General features: G+C 41.4%; 2 protein-coding genes and 1 long non-coding RNA gene across 15 annotated transcripts in view; 1 reads left to right on the top strand and 2 right to left on the bottom strand.

The window, feature by feature from the left end:
* Positions 1–7,363, bottom strand: CACYBP (calcyclin binding protein). The gene is given in 7 exon segments (XM_072866801.1): positions 1–1,564; positions 3,424–3,518; positions 4,805–4,904; positions 5,487–5,583; positions 6,281–6,473; positions 7,114–7,161; positions 7,163–7,363. Coding segments are annotated over 7 exon segments (879 nt in total). The 5' UTR covers positions 7,349–7,363; the 3' UTR covers positions 1–1,404.
* LOC140653967 (uncharacterized) overlaps positions 7,284–21,056 on the top strand; it is an 18,340-nt gene continuing 4,567 nt past the window's right edge. For 2 of the 4 annotated variants that reach the window (XR_012043302.1, XR_012043301.1), the window contains exons 1-5: positions 7,284–7,926; positions 8,823–9,340; positions 10,415–10,798; positions 11,096–11,237; positions 13,263–13,349. This is a non-coding gene — a long non-coding RNA (uncharacterized lncRNA). The remainder of the gene's footprint in view (positions 7,927–8,822; positions 9,341–10,414; positions 10,799–11,095; positions 11,238–13,262; positions 13,350–21,056) is intronic. The other 2 variants (XR_012043303.1, XR_012043304.1) reach the window with 2 other exon arrangements.
* The window catches only part of RABGAP1L (RAB GTPase activating protein 1 like), a 254,532-nt gene continuing 244,199 nt past the window's right edge, over positions 10,724–21,056 (bottom strand). For all 10 annotated transcript variants that reach the window (XM_072866788.1, XM_072866792.1, XM_072866789.1 and 7 more), the window contains 5 exons: positions 19,948–20,052; positions 18,636–18,719; positions 18,064–18,135; positions 16,489–16,686; positions 10,724–16,113 (listed from right to left, as the gene is read on the bottom strand). In XM_072866788.1, the coding sequence (XP_072722889.1) occupies positions 15,958–16,113; positions 16,489–16,686; positions 18,064–18,135; positions 18,636–18,719; positions 19,948–20,052 (615 nt within the window). In that variant the 3' untranslated portion in view covers positions 10,724–15,957. The remainder of the gene's footprint in view (positions 16,114–16,488; positions 16,687–18,063; positions 18,136–18,635; positions 18,720–19,947; positions 20,053–21,056) is intronic.

Here is a 21,056-nt window from a genome sequence, read left to right on the forward strand (position 1 = left end):
CTTGTTTAAGCAGTTTTTTTGCCACCATACGGTAAGTTCACCATGGTAATGTGGGTAAAAGCATAAATGAAATTGTACAACAGGGAAAAGTAGTATCCTGCCATGAACAAGGATGAGCATGAACTGAAAATAAAACATGGCCTCAAGTTCAGATACCCTTGCCATGCAAACTTAATATATGCATATTAACAAGCAGACAAAGTGGATGAAGGACATATTAGAAATGACAACATGCTAGTATTTATCTCCTGCTCATAGTGCAGTGCTTGGTCCAATGCTTTAAGAACAACATAGCAAGTAAGTCCTAGTCCAGACTGTAATAGGAGCATAATGGCTTCCTGAATTCATCAGGGAACATCAAACAAATCTGTCCTTGGGAGAGAAATGAGAAGGAAGCAGGAAGGAAACAACAACAGCAACAAGCCTGCTGCTAAGCTCATGTTTGCCCTGTACTCTTCTTCAAAGCAGGGCAATAAAGGGGAGATGGCTACTCTGTCCCCTTCCCCAGCAGTAGGGCTGAGAGGCTGCAATAAACAGGCCAAGTAAAACAGTACTACCACCAGATGGAAGGCACACAGGCAGCAAACTGACAGCAACCCATCACCCCCACTTGGGTCAAAGTTTGGAGTATAAGCTATGTCAATATACTTCTTACTGTTACCTTAAACCCCTTGGAAGTTGATAGGAGAAAGTGGAGCTTTGTCTCTCTTTTCCTCATATACTGCTAGAGCCAGGGCAAACTCACTATCCAGCATCAGCAGCTCACTGCCCTCCTGTGACTGATGCCACCTCAAAGACACCCCAAGGAGGTCACAGTTAGCATAGGCGCTCAAGAGCTGCTTTCATTTTCAAAATTAAACTGGTTAAGCAGCCAGTAATTAGTTTCTGAGAGTAATCATTAAATTTTAATACCACAGGATTAACACCACTGCTCAACTAGCAAGTGCTCGAGATAGTGGTTCTTCAGCATTTCTCCCTTTGTGACGTGCTTTACAGTTCAACATACTTTCCCCACGTCTAATCAAAAAACCACACCCCATGTAGCGAGCATGACATTAACCCCAGCAACCAGGTGGGTACAGCTGTCACTTGCAACAGAGAGGCCATGACCCATCCTAGTTTAGGACTCCTTTTTTAGATTCTGTTCTCAGTTTCACAACTCTCCACTTATCTGAGATGCCTTTTCAAGAAGGGGAAAGGATATACCTATGCTTCACTCTTCGGGAAATGGTGAACCACTTGACTGAAGGAAATGCTTTATAAGCTACTTTATTTAAATATTTTCTCCAACCTGAAATGGAAAATGACTGTCTTTGCTTGGAGGAAGGTTGTGTAAACAATGATCTTTGCAGCACAGCGTGTCTCACATGGAAGATCAGTATTAAGGCGGCCCTTAGAGTACTTTCAAATATCCATTGGTATGTCCCCTTTGGATTGCTTTTCTCTGCTTTCAACCCAGGCCTTGTTGATGGTGCGCTTCATTTCATCATCCCCTTCTGCATACATCTTTTTTAAAAGGTTCATAAGCCCTTCGCTAGGATCTGAAGTGTCATAGGCAGCCTTCCTGCAAGACGGATACATATGAGAAGATCAGGTATATCCAACAATTTTGTGCAAAAAATTAAACGCTAATATTTGTTTGAAACATCCTGGTTTAGCAGTGAGGATTTGCTTTGGCAAAGTCTATAGACCCTGGCAGTCTTCAGTCATGCCTCAGTCAGCTTCTGAGTAGGGAGAATCCTAAAGAGTACCCTTAAACTAAGTGCAAGTTGAGTATTATACCTAGAGCTGTCCCACTAAGGATGACGGGAAGCATTTTGGAGTAAACATGACCCTGGAAGCACCACCCAAAATTAATTTTAGGAAGCAGCAAGTGGAATATAACAGACACAAAGTGCCAACATCTGTCTGTGCTGTCATGACCACACTGAGCTCTTTGAAGTGACTGCATTCACAATGCAAAAGGCGTTTTCTGCTTCCCATGTTTTTAGATTATCTCCAGAGGTTAACCAACTTGGTTTTCTAACACCTTGCATTTCAAAGAAATTTTCTCAAGAAGCCAGCTGACAAACAGTGCCACCCACATGGTAAACACCTGGGTGTGACATGCCCCACATTACCAGACTATACATAATGCCCCCTCTGGCAAAATTGCTTATTTTTATTCTGTTTTCTAAAATCCCTTAGGTACTTCCTGGTTTCTGCAGGCTACCTGAAAAACATGCAGATCAAAATAGATCAGCAGAGGGAGCAAGTTCCCCAAGCACGGGGCTAACCACCAGTCTCATGGACCTGAGCACGAGGTGTATTTCTGAAGCGACTCATTTGTCGTCCTGTAAATCCTCAACACTTGGAGTAAGGCAGCAACACTAATGGCGATAGGCTGGGCAGCATGCAGGACTTCTCTGCACAAGGTACAGGTTTAACAAAATGACCCTGTCCCTCCAGCAATGTGCATTAGTAGTCAAGTCACCTCTTTATCTCCAGTGATGTCATTTGAGCAGGGAAGGTACTTTTGGTCTTGATTCAGAGATGGTTAGTGAGGACTAATCAGTTTTAGCAAATCATCCTATCAACATATACAAAATGAATAGTTGTTGGCGGGCATAACTTTTGAGAAAGTGAGTGTTTCCATGCTTCACAGTGGGTATACACATTCTCTCCTGGAGAAGAACATGTGTGCATATTGTAAAATAATATAAAATTATTATATAATATACAACTTTTAAAAAAAAAATATATATAAAAAAAGTCTCTTGTACCCAGGTGTTTCCTGCTGTAATTTACCACCCTTATATTACATATCCAGTGCCTAAGCTGCTTGTAGGATTGCTCCCAAGCACTTGAAGTGATACAAATTAGCTTGAGACTTTGTATAATGATCTAGGTAAACAAAGACCTGTTTTGCCAAAAGGCTGCTTGGGTTTTTGTGCTGGCACTTCACAGACAGGTGACAAAATAAGAATTATTTCAACCAGCATAGCTGCAGGGAATATATATGTGTTTCTATATAATATACACTTAACCTAAAAAAAGCCAACCTCACTAGAACAGTTTTTGCAATGAATGCAGCCATCAAAATATAAACAAATCTTTAATTGGTTGATTACCTTTAGCACTCTCACTACAGGTCTTGTCTATTGTATTTCCTATGATGCAGCCTTCACCATTAGCAATGAAACAGTAGAAGAGTGGCAAGCAGCTACTCAAAGAGTATCTCCTCCAACTGCCAGTCCTACTAGTACCAAAAAAGTCCCAACCTAATGATTCTCAAACATCTCAGGGGCTTGTTCCCCAGAATAGCAATTCTCAGTCTGACTGCCCAGTCAGTACAGTACAGATCTGCTCTCCTGGCAGTCAGTCCTAAGGCAATCTGGAGAACAAGAAATGGAAAACAAGATGGAGGGTTGAAGAGACACTTACTCTTTCTCTTTGCTTTCTTTTTCCACTTGAGTGAGACAATCCCATTTTTCCTCCCGCTTCTTCCTACACATCACAAGGACCGTGTCTGTCTTTATCTGTATGGTGAACAGCAAGGCATGAATTCAGAATGCTTCATAAAGGGATGCTAGTCACAACCACAATGAATAAGGTTAGCTTATAACATAAACCTCTTTCTATACTCGCAAATTCCTGTAACATTTATCTCAGCTATTGATTATTATGTAGCATATAGAAATTATAGTACTTACTCAGCTTCAGGGTACAAAGTATTAACGTCGTTGTGGCCAATTTAAATGGTGTGATTAATATACTACTAGTACAGAACTATAGTACCAATAAAGAAGAACATACAGTGCTGCAGAAACACCATTCAGTGATTCTCAGGATGCTAAAAGTACCCAGGACTATCTGGTAAAGGGTGGCTTTATTTACTAGACTTCTCCAAGAATACCAAGTTCAGGTAGAGGCTCTCCCAATTTATTTCTCCAAGGGTAAGAAACTAGTTTTAGGGCATTGTTTAATCTTGCAATAAGTTTGCAAGTTACAAGCAAAGCCTGTTTAATTGCAACCCTGACCTAAATTTTGCAAAGAACTCCTGCGTGCCACAGCAGACAAGAGTCTGCTGGAGCTTTAGCTTAGCAAGTACGTGACCACTGCTCGCTTTTATGCCATGTTAAAAATCACTAGAGCATCACCCTCATTTATTTCAGTTTTTTAAATTTTACACTCTCCTAGTTTTAGGGCAATTTCAAATTGAACCATGATTTCTTTACCTCTGATGTCACTAAGTGCAGCGCACAAGGTATTTGACACATCCCTAAGCCCGGAGAGGTGCTGCAAGTAGCACAGTAAGGACGCTATCACCAGTTAGAGTCATCAGCAGTGAAATGTTACTAGGGTTTAATTCTGGAGCAACACCCCCTTACAAAGGCAGAGCAGGTTTCAGACATTGCTTTGTGTATTAAGCCTATTTAAGCTTCCCAAGATTTTGGTCTGCTGACAAGTCTCTTGGACCTTAAAATTGCAAAGAATTTCTCAGAGGTATTTAAAAGCACAAGGATGCAAATGGATGCTTAGTGGAATTTTCTGCTTAATTATTTCTGAAATCCTGTTGGAAAGCTATTAGAAAAAGCATACAATATTCAGACATGATCTTTTGAAATAGAAGCCCATGGATTCCAGAGAACAATTCCACAGTTATGACAATTACAGATCAATAAGAATCACATTCACAGTGAAGAGACTTTACAGACAGAAGGGAGGGACTGAAGGTTAGCACTGGGTCTCTTGAACTAGTCAGGCAATGAACATGGTACTTTGTGAGGGACCTAAACATCTCTAACAGCTGAGGTGCACTGACCTTTCTAGAGCTGTCTTCCACAGAGATGGGTTTCAGGAGGTTGTTGAATGTCATGGTGTAATTCTTCCCATTCAGATTCTTCACTAGCAGATCGAATGACCTGGAACCAGAAAGTGGGGGAAGAAGGGCACAAATATTCCGATCATTGTAAGACTATTGTGCCTTGCCACCAAAAACAATGTCCGAAAGCCCTTTAGCGGACATATTTCTTTGGAAAGCATGTTAACAGGCTTGAATTACTTTCTTCCCAGGGCTCTCAAATCTTCAGCTGGAAGGACTGAGGACTTAAAAACACCTGTCCAGACTTCACAACAAATCAAGATCTCTAGGGTTGTTTCTACCTCACTGATCTCCTACAACCTTAGAAAGGCAGATTTACTTAATGTACACTTTGGTGCTATCACCATCAAAAAAAGGGCTAACACTACATATTCTGTCAAGTGTGATGAGGTGCAACAAGCATTTGTAAAATGAAAATACTCTGATACCCTCTAAGGAGAGCTATACTTAAGGGTATGTGCTAAGTGCTACTAAAAGCTAATACCGCTCAAGTTTAAGAAAAGAAAAAAGGGGGTGAGGAGTAAGGGCTGATCCAGAACAGAACTCAACATATTCCTGCATTTCAAATCATGTTTTTCCCCCATGCTCTCCCCTGTGGCATGGTGCAACAAGATGAACTCACCTCTCTGTGAAATTCACCTGCACATTCTCAGCTGGAAGCTTCTGGACTCCATTTAAAGATATGTAAATCTTAATAAATTTATCTGACTGATCCCAACCTGCAAGTGAAAAAAAGAGATTAAGTTCTACCTTTCCTCCATAAACTTCATCTGTTCCATTCCAACTCCCTCTGCAAAGTCCCCTAGCAATGACTAGGACCTCTGCCTTACTGAAACAATCTTCAGAGGGATAAGGGAAAGACATGAATTATGCAAGAATAATTTGAGAGCAAAAGGAGGTCCTCACATGTAGCCCTGTTCCCTAATTTCTGCAAATTCTGAGAAATGCCATGAATCAGCTCAGGGAAAAGGAGAGCAACTCTCTCTGTGCAGGGGGAGTCAGGTAGCTGTCTGCTTTTGCTGCAGTTTCCTTGACCCACTTTTTTCCCTGCTCCCCGCATGACAAATATCTTGAGCAATTCTCTCTCCTTTCACCTACATGGAGAGCAGAGAAGCCAAAGCTCACTGTTTCATTCCTGCTAAGCACTAGGCAATAGTAAAAATACTAGTTGATACACCAGGGATCATTAATGCATCCCACCAGTACTATCACACAAACAGAATTAATACACACCATGGTTGGGATGGCACAGTAAGCACATAGTAGCTTTTAAAGTGGGGTCTCCAGTGTGAAATATACACTGAAGAAGGCGTCTCTATAATGCTAAGTGGCAACTATAACTCATACTAATGCCACCCTGCCTTCTCTTCAGAGAGATGCTGGAGCTCTTCTAAGCGTTCAGAAATGTAAGCCTACCATAATTGTTTATTTTCACTGTGTACCCTCCCAGTGACAACTTTTCTTCCTCTGCCGCAACTTTTGGCTTCGATGGAGGCTGATTCTTGATTTCTGTCTCTAGCTTGTGTTTCTCTGTCATCAGGACATCACGAAGTCGCTTCCTTGTGGCTTTCGTGAGCAATTCTTTAACTTCTTCCAAATCTTTCTGTAACTGGTTCAAAAATAAAAGATCACATGTATATATTAGATATGGTGCTTTTTACACAAAGTTCACAGTTGAGCTCTTTCAGTTATGGCAACTTTCAAATTTCCCAGATGTAGCAGTTTCAGGTTTATCAAGGCAGTAGTTTCCTTTCCCTCTACACGCCATTAAGCATGATGCCACCCGTTCCTCACTCCCTGGCCACTCATGTTTTTACTTCTCGACCAGCATATATTTCAAGGTTTAAGCTTTCAACAATTAAAAAACAACAGAAACCGATAAAAGTTCGACAGTTGGAACAGGTCCTCAACAGGTTCTGGATTATGCTAAAAGCCCACAGCACCGTCTCAGGGAGGGACACCTACAGCGCTCAGCGAACGCCGAGGCTGAAGGCTCCCTGCCACCCCCCGGCTGCTGCCCGGCCCACGCCTCCTAACTGCGGCCAGACCACTGCCCCTCGCACCGCACCGCACCGCACGGCCAGGCCGGGCCGGGCCGGGCCGGGCCGCGCCGCACCGCACCGCACCGCACGGCCCAGCCCGGGCCGCGCCGCGCCCCTCCAGCCCGGGCCCGCGGCCTCCGCCGGCGCGGAGCGGGGTTCGCCGCCGGTTCCAGTCAGAAACCGCGGGGGAGGAGGGAGCCGGCTCACCTCCTCGCGCGCTGCGGCCATGTCGCGTGCGGCGGCCCCCCGGCGGCAGCAGCTCCCACGGCCCCTCTGGAACCTTCCGGCCTCCCGCCCCGCCCACACACCGCGCGAGCGCCCGCGCCGCGGACGTGACGCAATGCCACCGCCACCAGGCGCGCGCCGCGAGCCTCGCCCGTTCCGCTGGGTGAGCGGAACGGTTCGTCCGACCCCCGCCCCCGTCACCCGCCGGCGTTGCCATGGCGACACGCAGCCAGCAGCCGCGTTGCCAGGCCGAGGGGCGGGGCCACGTGCCTTCCCGCCTCCGCGGGGCCCTGAGGGGCGGGGCGGGGCGCTCGGCCGTGCGGCCGTTAGCGGGCCGTTACTGCCGCCCTGAGGGAGCGGGGCTTCGGCCCGCCCGCGCTGGGCCCAGGGAGCGGCGCCCCGGCGGTGGCTGAGGCGGCAGCCGGCCGGGGGGCGGTGACTGACAGGCTCCGCCGCCGGGCGGGTTTTCTCCCGCCCCCGATCGCGTCTGGGAGCCGGCGGCCGAGGCGGGCGGCGGTGGTGCCCGGGCGGGCGGGCGGGCGGGCAGGCGAGTGGGTCTCCTATGCGAGCGCGATCGTCACTCTTTTAGAGAAGATTTGACATGACCTTCCCGAGTACTGCAACCTTGCAGTTGCCCAGGAAAAAAAGTATAGTGAGGCGTTTCTCACCACCGTTACTAAACCAGCGCACTGAACAACAACAAAAAAGGTTCTCTATCCCCAGGTCCCAGTCGGGCATTAAAATTTCCAAGAGGGGAAAAAAAAAAAAAGGCAATGGCAATCTTTCTGTAAGCAGGTAAGTGGAAGAGTCAGCGTTTGCTTCCAGATGTCTTTTATAAACAATGGAACCCAGGCAGGATACAGCCCTTCAGCGTTTAAAAAATAGATTTATCTAAAAGAGGATGCCAGTTATAACATCTGGTTTACTAAATTGAGGAATACCAGCTCATTTGCTGATTTATTGGCTTAGGGTTTTTTTCTCTTCTAAAGTGAACATCCAGGAATTAATTAATCTGTAAAGAGGTTTTATTTGCAGAGGTACAGAGGGAAGAATAGATCAGATGAAGGTAAATTTGTAGAAAATCTGAGGCCAAGGATTTATGTTCAAGTCTGCGTTCCACAAAGCAGTTTTAACAGACGTTGTGAAGTGTTTAACACTCTGGTCCAGCGTGTCAAGATCTGCAGTTGAGAAAGGGTCAGGAAAGATCTGTGTAACTAACTCTGTGGTTATGTTTAATATTCATAGGACTGAGCTTCAGTCTGTGCATCTTCAGCAACAGCATTTGAAGCTGGGCTAGTTGATTTTATCTGGAAAATACTTCGGAATTTTCTAATTTTATCTGGAATTTACTTCGGTGGCATGGTTATTTAATTGGTTAAGGGCAGTTGCTTACTCAGGAATTGTTTCCTTATGATCTCTCTGTTGAGCAGCCACTGAGACAAGAAAAAACTTTCTGTGTTTTTTTCCTTAGCTACTAATCTTTGAGTTTCTCCACTCTCAGTTGTGGTCTTATATTAGGAAGTGCTCATAGTTTTAGAATTTAAATTCGTTTTGCTTTATAATTTAATTTCTGGCTAGAGGAGAAAATGCTTTGACTAATACATAAATGCATTTGTAAGTGAGCCTGTAATTTGCTTTTTTTTTCTTGAGATTTTTTTAAAACCAGTGTTTATTTTGTTTCCTTAAATCAGGAGCATTTCAGTGCCTGTGGCACTTGCACTTGAGTGGCAGCTTCCACGTGGAAGAGTTGTCACTCTTGTAATGTAAAAACAAGTTCCACACAGCTCTCCTTTGCATAAAGCTGCAGTAGCATCTGGATGCTGCATCCTCCCCGGCTGGAAACAGAAGAGAGCTGGAGAAAGCCAAGTTTTCTTCTTCTGCACATCCTGACAAGGAGCCAAGTGGCAGGCCTTCTCTCGGGGGAGAAGAATCAGAACAGTTCCTGCATCAGGAGGGGGAAAAGGAGCTAGGTTAGAATTAGTAGCAGTACTGAAACTCAACTGCAAGATCCTGGTCTAGTCTGTCTGGCAGACAAAATACAGTGCAGCATGATCTTCAGCACTCATCGGCTCTGGGGACAGGGGGAAGAAGCATGTGAGAAGGCTTTGAAAGGATGTGGCCTCTTTATCTAGCAGATAGTAGCCATTCCTTCTGGCTGCAGGCATTGATAGCAACTGATGGCGAACAGTCTTTGGATAGTCACGTGGAGGTAAATCAATACAAAATGTTTTGTCTGGTAAATTAACTAGTTGGAAGTATTTAATCCTCAGCTTTTCTACCTCTTATGCCTTCGTATCTTCCCCTGAAGTGCTGTGTGCTTTTCCAGTTATCTGGGAACAATGGCTGTTCATCTCAATAAAAAAGAAATCCTAGAACAATTGCTCACATGGAAGAATGGTTTTATAAAGCACTTGAATACTTTTGACTGCCCTAAATGCCACTCTGTCCTGTTCTTGTTCATCCATGCTTCTCTGTTACCAAAGTCAGTTTTCAGTTTCTTGCTGGCTCCTTCTGCTCCCTATGTCTCTTCCTTCAGGCATGCAGCCTCAAGGCTAACTTGCCTGTTTCTCTTGTGTACTTCCAGGGAAGCCTGAAGCCCTTAACAACAACTTCTGTTTCCCCATTGCTATATATCAACGACCTTTAGGAAAAGCACATTTACCGGTACATTCTCTGTGCTGGAAACCTCAGACTAGCATTTGGAGCAGAGGACCAAGGTGACCCGTTAGCTCTCTAGCACAGTGCCTGTCTGTCAGACTCCTGCGGAACAGGTCACCCCTTGTGAATTAGTACATTATCCTAACGAACAGGTTGGAATTAGCTATGTAGCATGCGCATGTTTTGGACAGCTAGTCTGTCAAGTCACTGTGTCTTAGTGCAATAGTGCTGCTTGAGAATAACCGGCTGGAGTGACCTGCATCAGAAAACCTGGCACAGCAGCTGTTTATTATTGCAAACAGATTTAAGCTGTTTCTTAAGTAAATGGCTTATGAAAATAAGCACCTTATTCCCATTTTGTTTGCGTTTCCATTTATTTTACAAGGCATTGTTCACACAATGATAACAAGGTACTGATCCAAACAATTCTGTAACAATTAAAAAAGTAAACATTTGTTGTGACCATGTACATTGAATTGCACTTTTAATAACAAGCATTACACTTATATTTCCATATTATACTTTATATAATACATGGATTTGTTACAGAAGAACTGGCAGTACTGAATTGTTCTCAGTTAAAAGTCTGATATCACTGTGATGCTCTTTTTTCCGAACTCTTTAGGAAAATATATTTTACGAACTTGGGACACACCCAGACAACAAATGCAACTCCAAACCTGGAAAACTTCGTTGTAATGGAGTGAGAGCTTTGAAGCTGCTCTCTGTTGTCAATGTGCTGAAGCGAATCCACCTTGAATGGCAGACTCTTGAGGGATCTGGATCATGCTTGGTTAGACCCTTTTTTGCATTCATGTGCCATCTTTTCCCAGTTCAGAGAAGCCAGAGAATCTTCTTCCATGGGAAAGCAACAGTTCCCAAAGCTTGAGAGAGCTCCTGGCACAGCTTTTGAAGGTGGTAGCAGCAGCAGTGCAAGTCCAGGAATTACTGGAAGGAGGGAATTGGGATCTGGAGAAAAGTCTGAGAACATCTGCTCCTGTTTGCATCGGTAGTACCATCCATGTATTACATAAAATACAAAAATAAGAGAAACTGAAAGGAAATTAGTACAGCCCAGGATTCTGGTGGTATCAAATCACAAATGAAATTTATGATACCAAATCCTTTTGATGTATTTATCCCTTTGTGATTCAGTTTCCTATATATTATTCTATATATAAGATATAGTTTTCCAAAGATACATATATATTCCTTTACAGGTTAAAGAAAAGCAAGTCCCACTGAATAAGAAAATAAGAGGAAGTAATGTCCTAATTTTCTACCCATATCTTTTTTTCTTTTTCAGGTAAAAATAGCATGAAATACATTCAGTAGCAAAGCAGTTGGAATCCAGGAGACATGGAGAGCCCTGTATTCCTGGACGATTAACCTGTATGTGTTAAGTCACGATCCTGAAATAAATTATGTAGACTTCTGACTTGGGAAAGGTAGGATCTTGATCAGTGCTGAGTATTATTTATCTGGTTGCAAATTATTTGAATTTCCCAAAACCCATCTATGGATTAGCCCAGTTCTAAAGGCTGCTGTGATGTATGCCTAACCTAACTTGAAAGGTCCAAACTCGAGTGCTTCATTGTGTCTCCCCTTAGTATTATTACTAGGAAGGAGGTAAAGGGACATCTCCAGACAGAAAAATAATTTAGTTCAAGCTTTTGTGCTTGCAAGAACAACATGATGCCTGGCACTGTGTATACTCACTGCCCTGGGTATACACAGCATTACATGTCTAGTGCAGCCAGCTGTTTGCACAACAGCCCATTCTGCAGGGTTCAGCCATAACAGAGGCATGCTTGTCAGCCAGAACAGTCCCTCAGTCTTGAGAGACAAATCTCTGCCCTGATCTTCACATTCTGACAATAACATATACTAAGGTTTTCTCTCTAGCAGTTGGAAGAAAAACAGCATTGTAAGGTAAGAGTGTTTCTGTTTTCAATGCCAAAGGTATTTAGGCTTATTAGATTATGCAGAAGTATGCCAATTATCCCTGAGTCTAACAGTAAATCAAAATAAGAGGTATAGTTCTCCCACACATACAAGTAGTTTCATGGGTTTCACTGCAACTACTTAATAGAAGGAAGGGAACAGCCCTACCTTTATCCTGTGGAGAAAGCATGACTTATGTAGCTTCCAAGTTTTGACACTTCAGTGCCAGCAAATTTAGATTTTTATTTACTCCTAAATTGCCACATCCGGTCAGTGAGTGACATCGTGACTCTGAAGTCAATGAGATACTTCATGCTTTGTCAAGGGGCTGAATTCTTGCTGTTCTTGACTTTCTGTCTCCCTCTCCCCTTGTAAATGGCTGTTTGTATTTTCAGTTATTTTTAACACAATGGCACAGATTAAAGCATCTATCTTAAAAGAAATTTCAAGGGCCAGCCAAGAGAAGTCCTTCAAAATGTCTAACAAGGAAAAAAAATTGCTTGCCTCTATAAGTAATTTAACTTAGCTGTGGCAATGTAACTTAGCTGTAGCAAGTTACATACTCATTAATGGGCAGGACAAGGATGTGTTTGTCAGCTGCCAGTACTGATTACATGGCTGACTACCTTTCCTGAGACTGGTTTTACTAAGCATTAATGCATATGGACCTCAGGGATTTTGCAGTTTCTTGGATTAACACCACGCATGATATTTTCTATTTTATTGTTTTTAATTATCTCCAGGTACATTTAGAATTTGTTAAACTACGTGAAATAAGTCCTATTACTTTAGAATATTAAGTTTGATTCACAAAGATAATACAAGAGTAGTTCACAGATGTACCAGGTAACTAAATCAGCCTTGCTTCATTTATCCTGTAAAGTGTTACAAAGTAAAACCAACTTCTTTTTAAAGTGAAAAAAAGGTACTTTTTTTTTTTCCCCTCCATATTGGGCATCTCAGGAACAGATTAGAATCCAACAAGATAAAACAGTTGTACTGAAAATATTCTTTGGAGGTTTGTCCCTAATCAAAGTAAAGGCTTTATTTCAGAACTGTCCATTCTCAATAAAATTAAAAAATAAGATTTAGTTCCACATATATTTATAAAATTCAAATTACTTTTAATGTAAGCTTGATGTGGATGAATAGTTTTAATACTGACTCAGGAAAAAAATATTAATCACTCCAGACTTATGAGTGTTCCAGTGCCACATGAAAATAACAGTTTCAGTGAGACTTTGATGATGTTTCCTGCTGAAAAGCTACACAACAAGCCAGCCATCCCCAACAGATCAGTCGGTGGGGGATACGTGTGCACGTAGCTCTGTCACATGCTGCTGAAAGGGCTAATTAAAACCCATTTGTTTTCTCACAGGAAGCTGTTTCCCAATAGCATGTATAGTCAGCAGGTAGAATTTTAGCTTGCCTGGGTTTAATCCTGCAGTCTTGCTCCTTTCCTGGTTTCTGAATATAAATATGCTTATTCATCAAGATAATGCCATAGAGCTATTTTCTTATTTTTTCAGCAGTTTTGAGAAGACACAGTTTGCACGTAAATATTACTCTTCCAAATGCCACTGCTACAAACGGTACCTTGGATCTACAGATGCAAGGTGAAAATTGTTTACTGCCTTTATGTCATTGCCAAGAGTGATAATGCAGCCATTGCCTTCTGTAACTTTTTTTGCTGATGTAAGCCAGCTTCCATCCTACAAGGTTTTGAAATCATCACGTCTAGCAGGTAGCAAACATGTTTTTGTCACAGAAACTCAACTTCCAAAGTCAGAGGGCTGCTACACTGAGAAAGATTATGTTGTGTCAAAGCTAGTTCCATGAAGCATGGTGAGCTTATTTAACAGTTCTTTTTTGATGTGAAGTCCCACTCCCATGATCCGCTTGCGCTCATTTGACCCTTTGAGATGATTTAACTCATTAACTTGGCAAAAGACTAACCAGAGGGGGAAAATCCACCCACATCTTCTTTTTGTTTGTTTTTAATCATCTCCAGTAAGTGCCACAACAAGGACAAGGGACACAACTGTACAACGGGGAGTTGGAGGGGTGAGATCTTTGAGCAGCAGTGAGCTGTTATGTTAACTCATCTGCTCACGGAATCCCAGTCTTAGCTTTTTAAAAAAAATTATTACTGCATTCTTCCAATCAAAGTTTTAAATCCACTTCTAAGTATGATTTAAGATAAATGAAATGAGAAATTCACACACTTGTCAAACAGTCAGTGTCACTCATCGGCACAGTACTCTCAAATATAACAATCAGATGTTCACCAGGTATTCTTTAATGTCACTTCAAATTTATTATGCAGTTCATTCTGAGTGTGAAGCGGAACTGGTAAGTGAATGACTAATGCTAGGTTTAGACAGTCAAGAGAATAGAAATATTTATGCAAATATTATTAGCAAGAAAGTGACCAGAGAAAAAGATCTTTGTTAATATTTGCAAAAGAAATTCCTTCTGCTTTCTCCTCCCCTTTGTCTCACTGTATTAATATTTCCAGATAATCACTGTTCTTGCAGGTACGTTTTAAAATATTAAAAATTTTTAACCCCTTTCTCTTAAGAAGAGAGAATTTCGTTGCAGAATAGTTGTGTCAGGATAGTGATTATATTTTGATCTCTACTTCAAACAGCTGACTGCCATTCAGAATCATTCCTTTGGCACAGGTAACATTAAATTTGTACTACCCTGTTTAAAATAATTCACAATTATGCTTGACCACAAAGCACAAGATGGGTATCATTAAATTTTATTATACAAAACTGACAAGATATGGCATTCCTTAGAATTAAAAAAAAAAAAAAAAGATCAAAACAGAACTAATGTCCCTGGAACAATTTTGTAAATAGAACAATTAATACACAACCTTTAGTCCAGCAATGGTATTTACCTGCAAGACCATCTTTAGACATGACAGGTATAATTAAAAAAATACTCCATCAGTTCAAGCAATAGTTTAATTTTCCATGAAATAAGTATTTCTATAAACACCTTATGTTCAGTCAAAACAAATGCTTTTGAATTTTCTTACCTTAAGAGATATAAAAAAAACAGACAGGTTTGTGAATCATCAGAGAAGTCTACCCACGGGAAAGTCTAGGTTTTGTATTCCACTTGAAAATGTTTGTTTTTATAAAAATAAGTAATACCAACGTAGCATTTCCTAACCAAATACTACTGGGAAACAGATCTTGCTTCTGCAATGTTTTATTCATCAGTGCAGCACAAGCCTTTTGGTTTTTTTATTTGATATGTCATTTATGTGCCAAATTCAGAATTTGAATATAGACCCAGGGAAAGGTTTTCATTAATTTTATTCATAAAACCTACCCTTTATTGCACAGGATTCACAAAAGGTCAAAACTATGCAAGGTCTTCACTCTGCTTCTCAGCAAAAGCATCAGATAAATGTTGAACAGTTTTCCCTTTATCCCAGTGGAAGGAATTATTTCTTGGAATTCTTAGTATAAACATGAAATAAAAAAGGGAACTAGATAACTTTATGTTAAATTCCAGTTCAGCTGTAAATAGCCTTTAAACAACAGTGCTACAAAGAACTGCACTACTTACATTTCTGAAGAAAAAACAATCAAAACTAAAAAATTATCAGGGAAGCTGATAAACGATTGTGCCAAGAGAGCACAAGACTATCTTTGCTATGGCCTAAGCTTTACAAAAAGTGCTTCTCTGCAGGACGCAGTCACTGCGATAAACTTCTGAGATGGTTCCAGGGCGTAAGTTATCCTAGACACCCGCACACACACTAGTACTTAATACACTGTGCTTTCTACGAAGAGGTTATGCTTCAGTACTTTACATTTTCCATTCTCTCTCTTCCTCCAGAAGAAGAAAAAACCTTCTATGCAAGATAAAAATAATTTTGAATAATTAGTCATGTATTAAAGACCTAGTTTTGAAGTGTTTATTTAACATCTAGTCATATAAAATAAAGTGTAATAGTATGAAGGTACCAGAACGTGGCTTTCAGCAAGGCAGTTTGGGAAGTAAGAATTCAACATAAAACAGGAATTATTTGTTTTCCCCTCTGAAAAGGGTCACATCAGAATGAATGAAAAACACCGAAGAATTTCACTTCAAGCCTGCACTCCTGCCCTTTGTCCTTTCCCCAAGAGGAGACCACTGGAAGAATCCTCCAGGGTTTCAGCTGTGTTGTTCTTTGTGCTCTTGTATCGGGTCTGGCTGGAACTATGTACTGCCCTCTTTGGGTGGCAGGGGTGGCTGAGGCTGCTGTGGTGGCTGTGTGCCTGTGGCTGTTTTGATAGAGTTCAGGGTTTTGCTAAACCAAGAGTTTTTGGCAGCTTGGATTTCATTCATAAGGGCTCCTCTCTGGTGCTCCAGCTCCTAAGAAAGCAGAATAGTCAGTATTGATCAAAACCCAATTAATTAACAAAAAAGCATCCTCAAACTCAGTCCCTGCAATCCAGCACTTTCCTTGCAACCTCCCAGGCACTGGGGAGAGAAGACATTGAAATTGTGGAATGAAAACCTCTTTTCTTTTTTTCTTTTCTTTCTTTTGGTTTGTGGGTTTGGGGGGGGGGGGGGGGGTGTTTTTTTGTTTTTTTTTTAAGACAGAAAATTGTTCTGGAAGTTCGCAGGTGTACAGTGGTACAGGTATATGCTCCTTTTTGGAACAATTTTTTGCACGACTCAGAATTACTTTGGACTGAGCACAACGAGGTTAAGGAGACTGCCCTGCTGCACTTGGATTCCACTTACCTGAATTTTGCACTTGGCTTCCACAAGCTGCAGTTTTGTCTGTGCAAGTTCCAGCTCCATCTCTCTCAGCTGCTTCTTCAGTGCATCCTTCTCATCATCTGTTTCTATGCCTTTATTCTCCGTGCTTACAGCAGGCAGCTTCAGTGCCCCCTCCTTACTGAAAATCTCACTGCAGTGTTTGCAGGCCATCACTTTACCCTGAAATACCCAGAAAGCTCATTTTTAATCCATGTTACAGGAGTTGTTGTGCTTTCTGGAAGAGCCATTTTTATGTTAGACTGCCTTTCTGTCAGTAATACTCGAACTAGTACTGCAGTTTTCGTATTTGACATGAAAAGAATTTGAGAAGTTCATTAACAATTTCCAGGGTATATTAACCAGTATAAAAATTCCTAAGATCTACTTGGCATGCTCTGTCTAAGCACAGAGACTTTGCTCCTAGATTAGAATTACTCAAGCCTTCTTGCTACCAAAGCTTTATAGTATTTTGCCGTATTTATGCCAGAACAATTCAGAAGAGTAAATTACACTCTAGGGGCTTTTTGTCTTCCATAAAAGCACTTGACCAAATTAATACAGGTTTTGATATTTTAAAGAATGGCAGGCAGCTTTTCCATATTTCCAGAAACAAGCAAGCAGCCTGTGCTCACTGCAAGGGCCAATACTGTCCCGTTGGTGCTTGTTTAGCATCGCAGGGGATGGCCCTTTTTGCCAGCAACGCCTGACACACAACAGTAAGGTTCTCGTGCTACCTGGAGAGGTGAACCAGTTACTCATGGCTGAAGATGCAGCACAGCTGGCCTGGCTCACACAAACTAAAATGGGATATTGAGCTATTTCAGCAGATTATAGGAACATCAATCCTAGAATTATTTTTTTTATCAATAACATTAAAAAGTCACTAAAAAGCAACAAATCAGGTTCAGCTTGAGTACTAAGGAAACAACTAGAAGCTATAGCAGAGGGAAAACAATCCTGCCTACTCTGTAGTGACAAAGCAGAGGGATGGAATTATTACCTGATCAGGAAACATTTACCTCTGGTGCAGATGTTCCTGGCAAGGAGGTTTAGAGAAGGGAGAGGAACTGCTATGGAAATTTTGGGGGTGGCCCAAGCTGTGCCAATTACTTAAACCAACTCTGCTTAAATGACAGAAACCCGAATATAAGCAGTGTCCAATTTGGCCAATTCTGACCCCTCCACTGTGCACTGGAGAAGCAACACATTTTCTAGAGAGCCTTTTTTTATTATTATTTAATTAAAACATCCAAGCAAATACTGTCTCTCTACATTTTTTGCCAAAAGTATACATTTCAGCAGGAAAAAGAAAAGCCAAGTACTATATGCACTTCAGTTTGAGAGTTCCACCCTGTCTGATACAAGATAAAGAACCATGAAAGGAAATAAACCCTTTCATTGTTTACATCTGATGAAAAATGCATGTGGGGCTATCAGTACAGCTGGGTGGACACTGCTGTTGTTACCTTAAACTTCAATTCACATTTTGTCCTCTATCCCTGGCATTTACCAATACTTGTGTTAGAAACGTCCCATATGTAGAGGCATCATTCTCACCTTCACAACTTCCAGTTCATCTTTACTGGCTGCTTGCTGTTTTTCCAGCCTGGTACTCAGCTGGGAACAAATCTGGAGCAGAGAAAGCAGTCTCTTAGCTAAAGTTTACTATACTAAAATACAACCTGTGCTTTTTAACAGTGATTTTTGTTAGAGCCAACATTTCTTAAATTCTGCCTCACTCAGGTATATGCATCCCCCCTTAACAAATCCACTGCTGCTGGTAATGAGACTGAAAAAAATGGCAGTATTCAATACAGAACCTGAACACAGAGACCGGAACTTTTTATGGATTAATTGGTTTGTAATGTTTATACTGCGTTATGTCACAGAGTAAAGGAGCATTCACCCTACAGTACTGGAATTACCTGAAAGACAGATTATTCCTGATTCCCTAAATTAGGAGACTCTTAGGAAAACCACAAAAAGATTTATGACAAATTACAATGCTTGCTCTCTGAAAGCCTGAAATGTAGTGTAGATCTCTCTTAAAGGATGAGATCTGCAACTGTGAAAATTCAGCGCTCAGAACAGGTTGAAAGAAATATGAGAAAGCGTCTCTAGAACAGTACCTGTTTATACTCTGCAATAATGGCTGTGGTTTTCTTGATCTCAGATTCTGCCTTCTCTAGCTGCTTCCTGAAGACTTCCTTCAGCTAGGAATCGAAGGAGAGGAGTTACACAGTACACTGAAAGAAGTTCTCAAAATGCTTCACCAGATTGTTCTCTCAAAGTCTTGCTGTATTTACAACAGTTCTACAGCTTCTTCTTACCAAATTCCAGTTCTTCAGACAAGTGTCTGATTTACTCAGTATACAAATACTTCTTATATTCGGTTACAACCAAAAAGTCTATACTGTGATACAGTGTATCGCTGCTTCGAGAATTCTCCTGTAGGCTAATTCTCTTTCTCTGCATTAAATGGTGGTACAGCGTGGTGCACAGAACACAAAACAGGAGCATTACTATTAAGTGGGCTTTACTGATTGTGTTTTTGTTTATCTGTGCACTGTCACAGCAGGTTTGGGCAGACAGATTGTTTGTTTGGAGGTGGAACAGGAAGAAGAATCTCTCAGCACTATCACTCTCATCTCCATAACAGGAGAAAATCTGGTTTGGTCTGTGGTGCTGCGTTAAAATACAGCTAACTCATTCCTCCACCGTTCAGAACCACTAAATTTTGAGAGCCCTTTCAGTAGGAAAAAGGCCTCCGCTGCCTGGTTTATAGCAAACAGAGAACTTGGCAACCTCCATTTTAGAGAGACACAGAGAATTACTGTTTTATTGTTGTAGTCACTGTTGTCAAATGGCAAAAATAAAAATTAGGGTATCACTTTTGAAACCTACTTTTGTGTGTGTCAGTATTCATCACGTTAGATACCTAGGATTAAAAAACTAAGACTGAACATTTTCCAAACAAGTATGAGGTCAGGTCTAGTCAGCAAAAGTTTCCCAACCCTCAACTCTTCTGCTGTTGGTTCTAGCTTCAGACAGGAATGTTCACAGCTTTATTTCAGTGAACGAGCAGCTGAATCCAGAATGGCCTCTAATGAGGCAACAACTCCTCCAGCTTCTTGTTTAGATAATTAAAAGAGGTCTGATCATTTCTCCTTAGTTGCAATTGCTCACCACCAGTGAAAATGATTATTGCAATACTGGGAAGAGGATAAGGTATGGAAAACTGAACATTCAGAGCTAAAGTAAAGGAAAACACTGAAAAACATACTTTAAAAAAAAAAAATTTACCCTGGCACTGTAAATTTTTAATTGTGACTGCATTTTGAAGACAAAGTCCTTTCCGCAATTGCAACACATTCTTGCTTTTCTGCATATCTTTTTGCTTGCATTTCCTTGCTAAATGGGAAAAGTTGAAGAATGCCTTACCTGAGCAGTTTCCTCTTCCTGTTTCCGTTTCTCTTCCTCAGTCTCCACTAGCTTTTGTTTGGTCAGGAGAAGTTCCTTGTTCAAAACATCCGCTTTGTCTTCAGCCTAGAATTAGAAACACTGGTGTAAATCAGATGTTATCTGTGCCAATACAAATGTATTGGTACATACATCTCAGAAATACTGCAGATTCAGGTTCTAACATTGCCTTTTCCTGCCCTCTGATGGCTCACCTAACCTACTTTTTATATGAAATTCCCTTTTCAAGTAGCTATTTTCTAAGTTATTTCACTGTGTTTCAACAACTGTGCAAAAGGACCCTTTTGCCAAATGTTTACCTATGCCCAGATGGCAAGTAAACATAGATACTATGTCCTAATACAAACCTAACACAAACAATGATGTATAGAATATTTTTGCTGGAAACAATATTAATCTAAGCGAGGGCAGCATGATTTAGCTCCTGTGTAACTTCAGATAACTCATTCAAAGTGTCTGGGTGAAGACAAGTATAAAAGAGACAAAGGGGACCACCAGATAAAACCGTTTGTTTATCAGTGCAAATAAGTATTACCGTGGGAAACTTGATACTGTGTGTGTACTGGAGAATATGAATTCTCTCCTTTCTTTGAAGCGCTGAGCTTATGGTGAAACATACTGGAAATGCTTTGTTTTTGTGAGCACTATCCTCACCGATCACCAGGAGAGAAATGTATTTCTCAATGCCTGGATATATTCTGTTGACCTCCCCAACTGGGAGATACACACTGCATCACACCACTCCTTCTATTCCGTAACTAGGTGCTAGAACAGGCAATGGTTGTGGTCAAATAATACTTAGTTTGCTGAAAATACAAGAGGGAAAATGGCATTGTAAACAACAAATAACAGCACAGAACTTGTCTCCGAGTTGCAGTTTGGTTTTCTACCACTACTGGTGGTATTAGCTTATCTATCTGCCACAGTGTTAATTATTAATGAGGTGTTAGTGGCGATTGTGGGTAGCAAAAGCAGCTCCACCAGGGCCATGACTGAAGAGATGGATTGAGGATTCCTGCATTGCTTAGTGGGTATATGGCTGTATGGGAGAAAGGAAAACAAGCAGTGAA

This window comes from Ciconia boyciana, chromosome 7, assembly GCF_034638445.1.
Source record: "Ciconia boyciana chromosome 7, ASM3463844v1, whole genome shotgun sequence".
NCBI lineage: Eukaryota > Metazoa > Chordata > Aves > Ciconiiformes > Ciconiidae > Ciconia > Ciconia boyciana.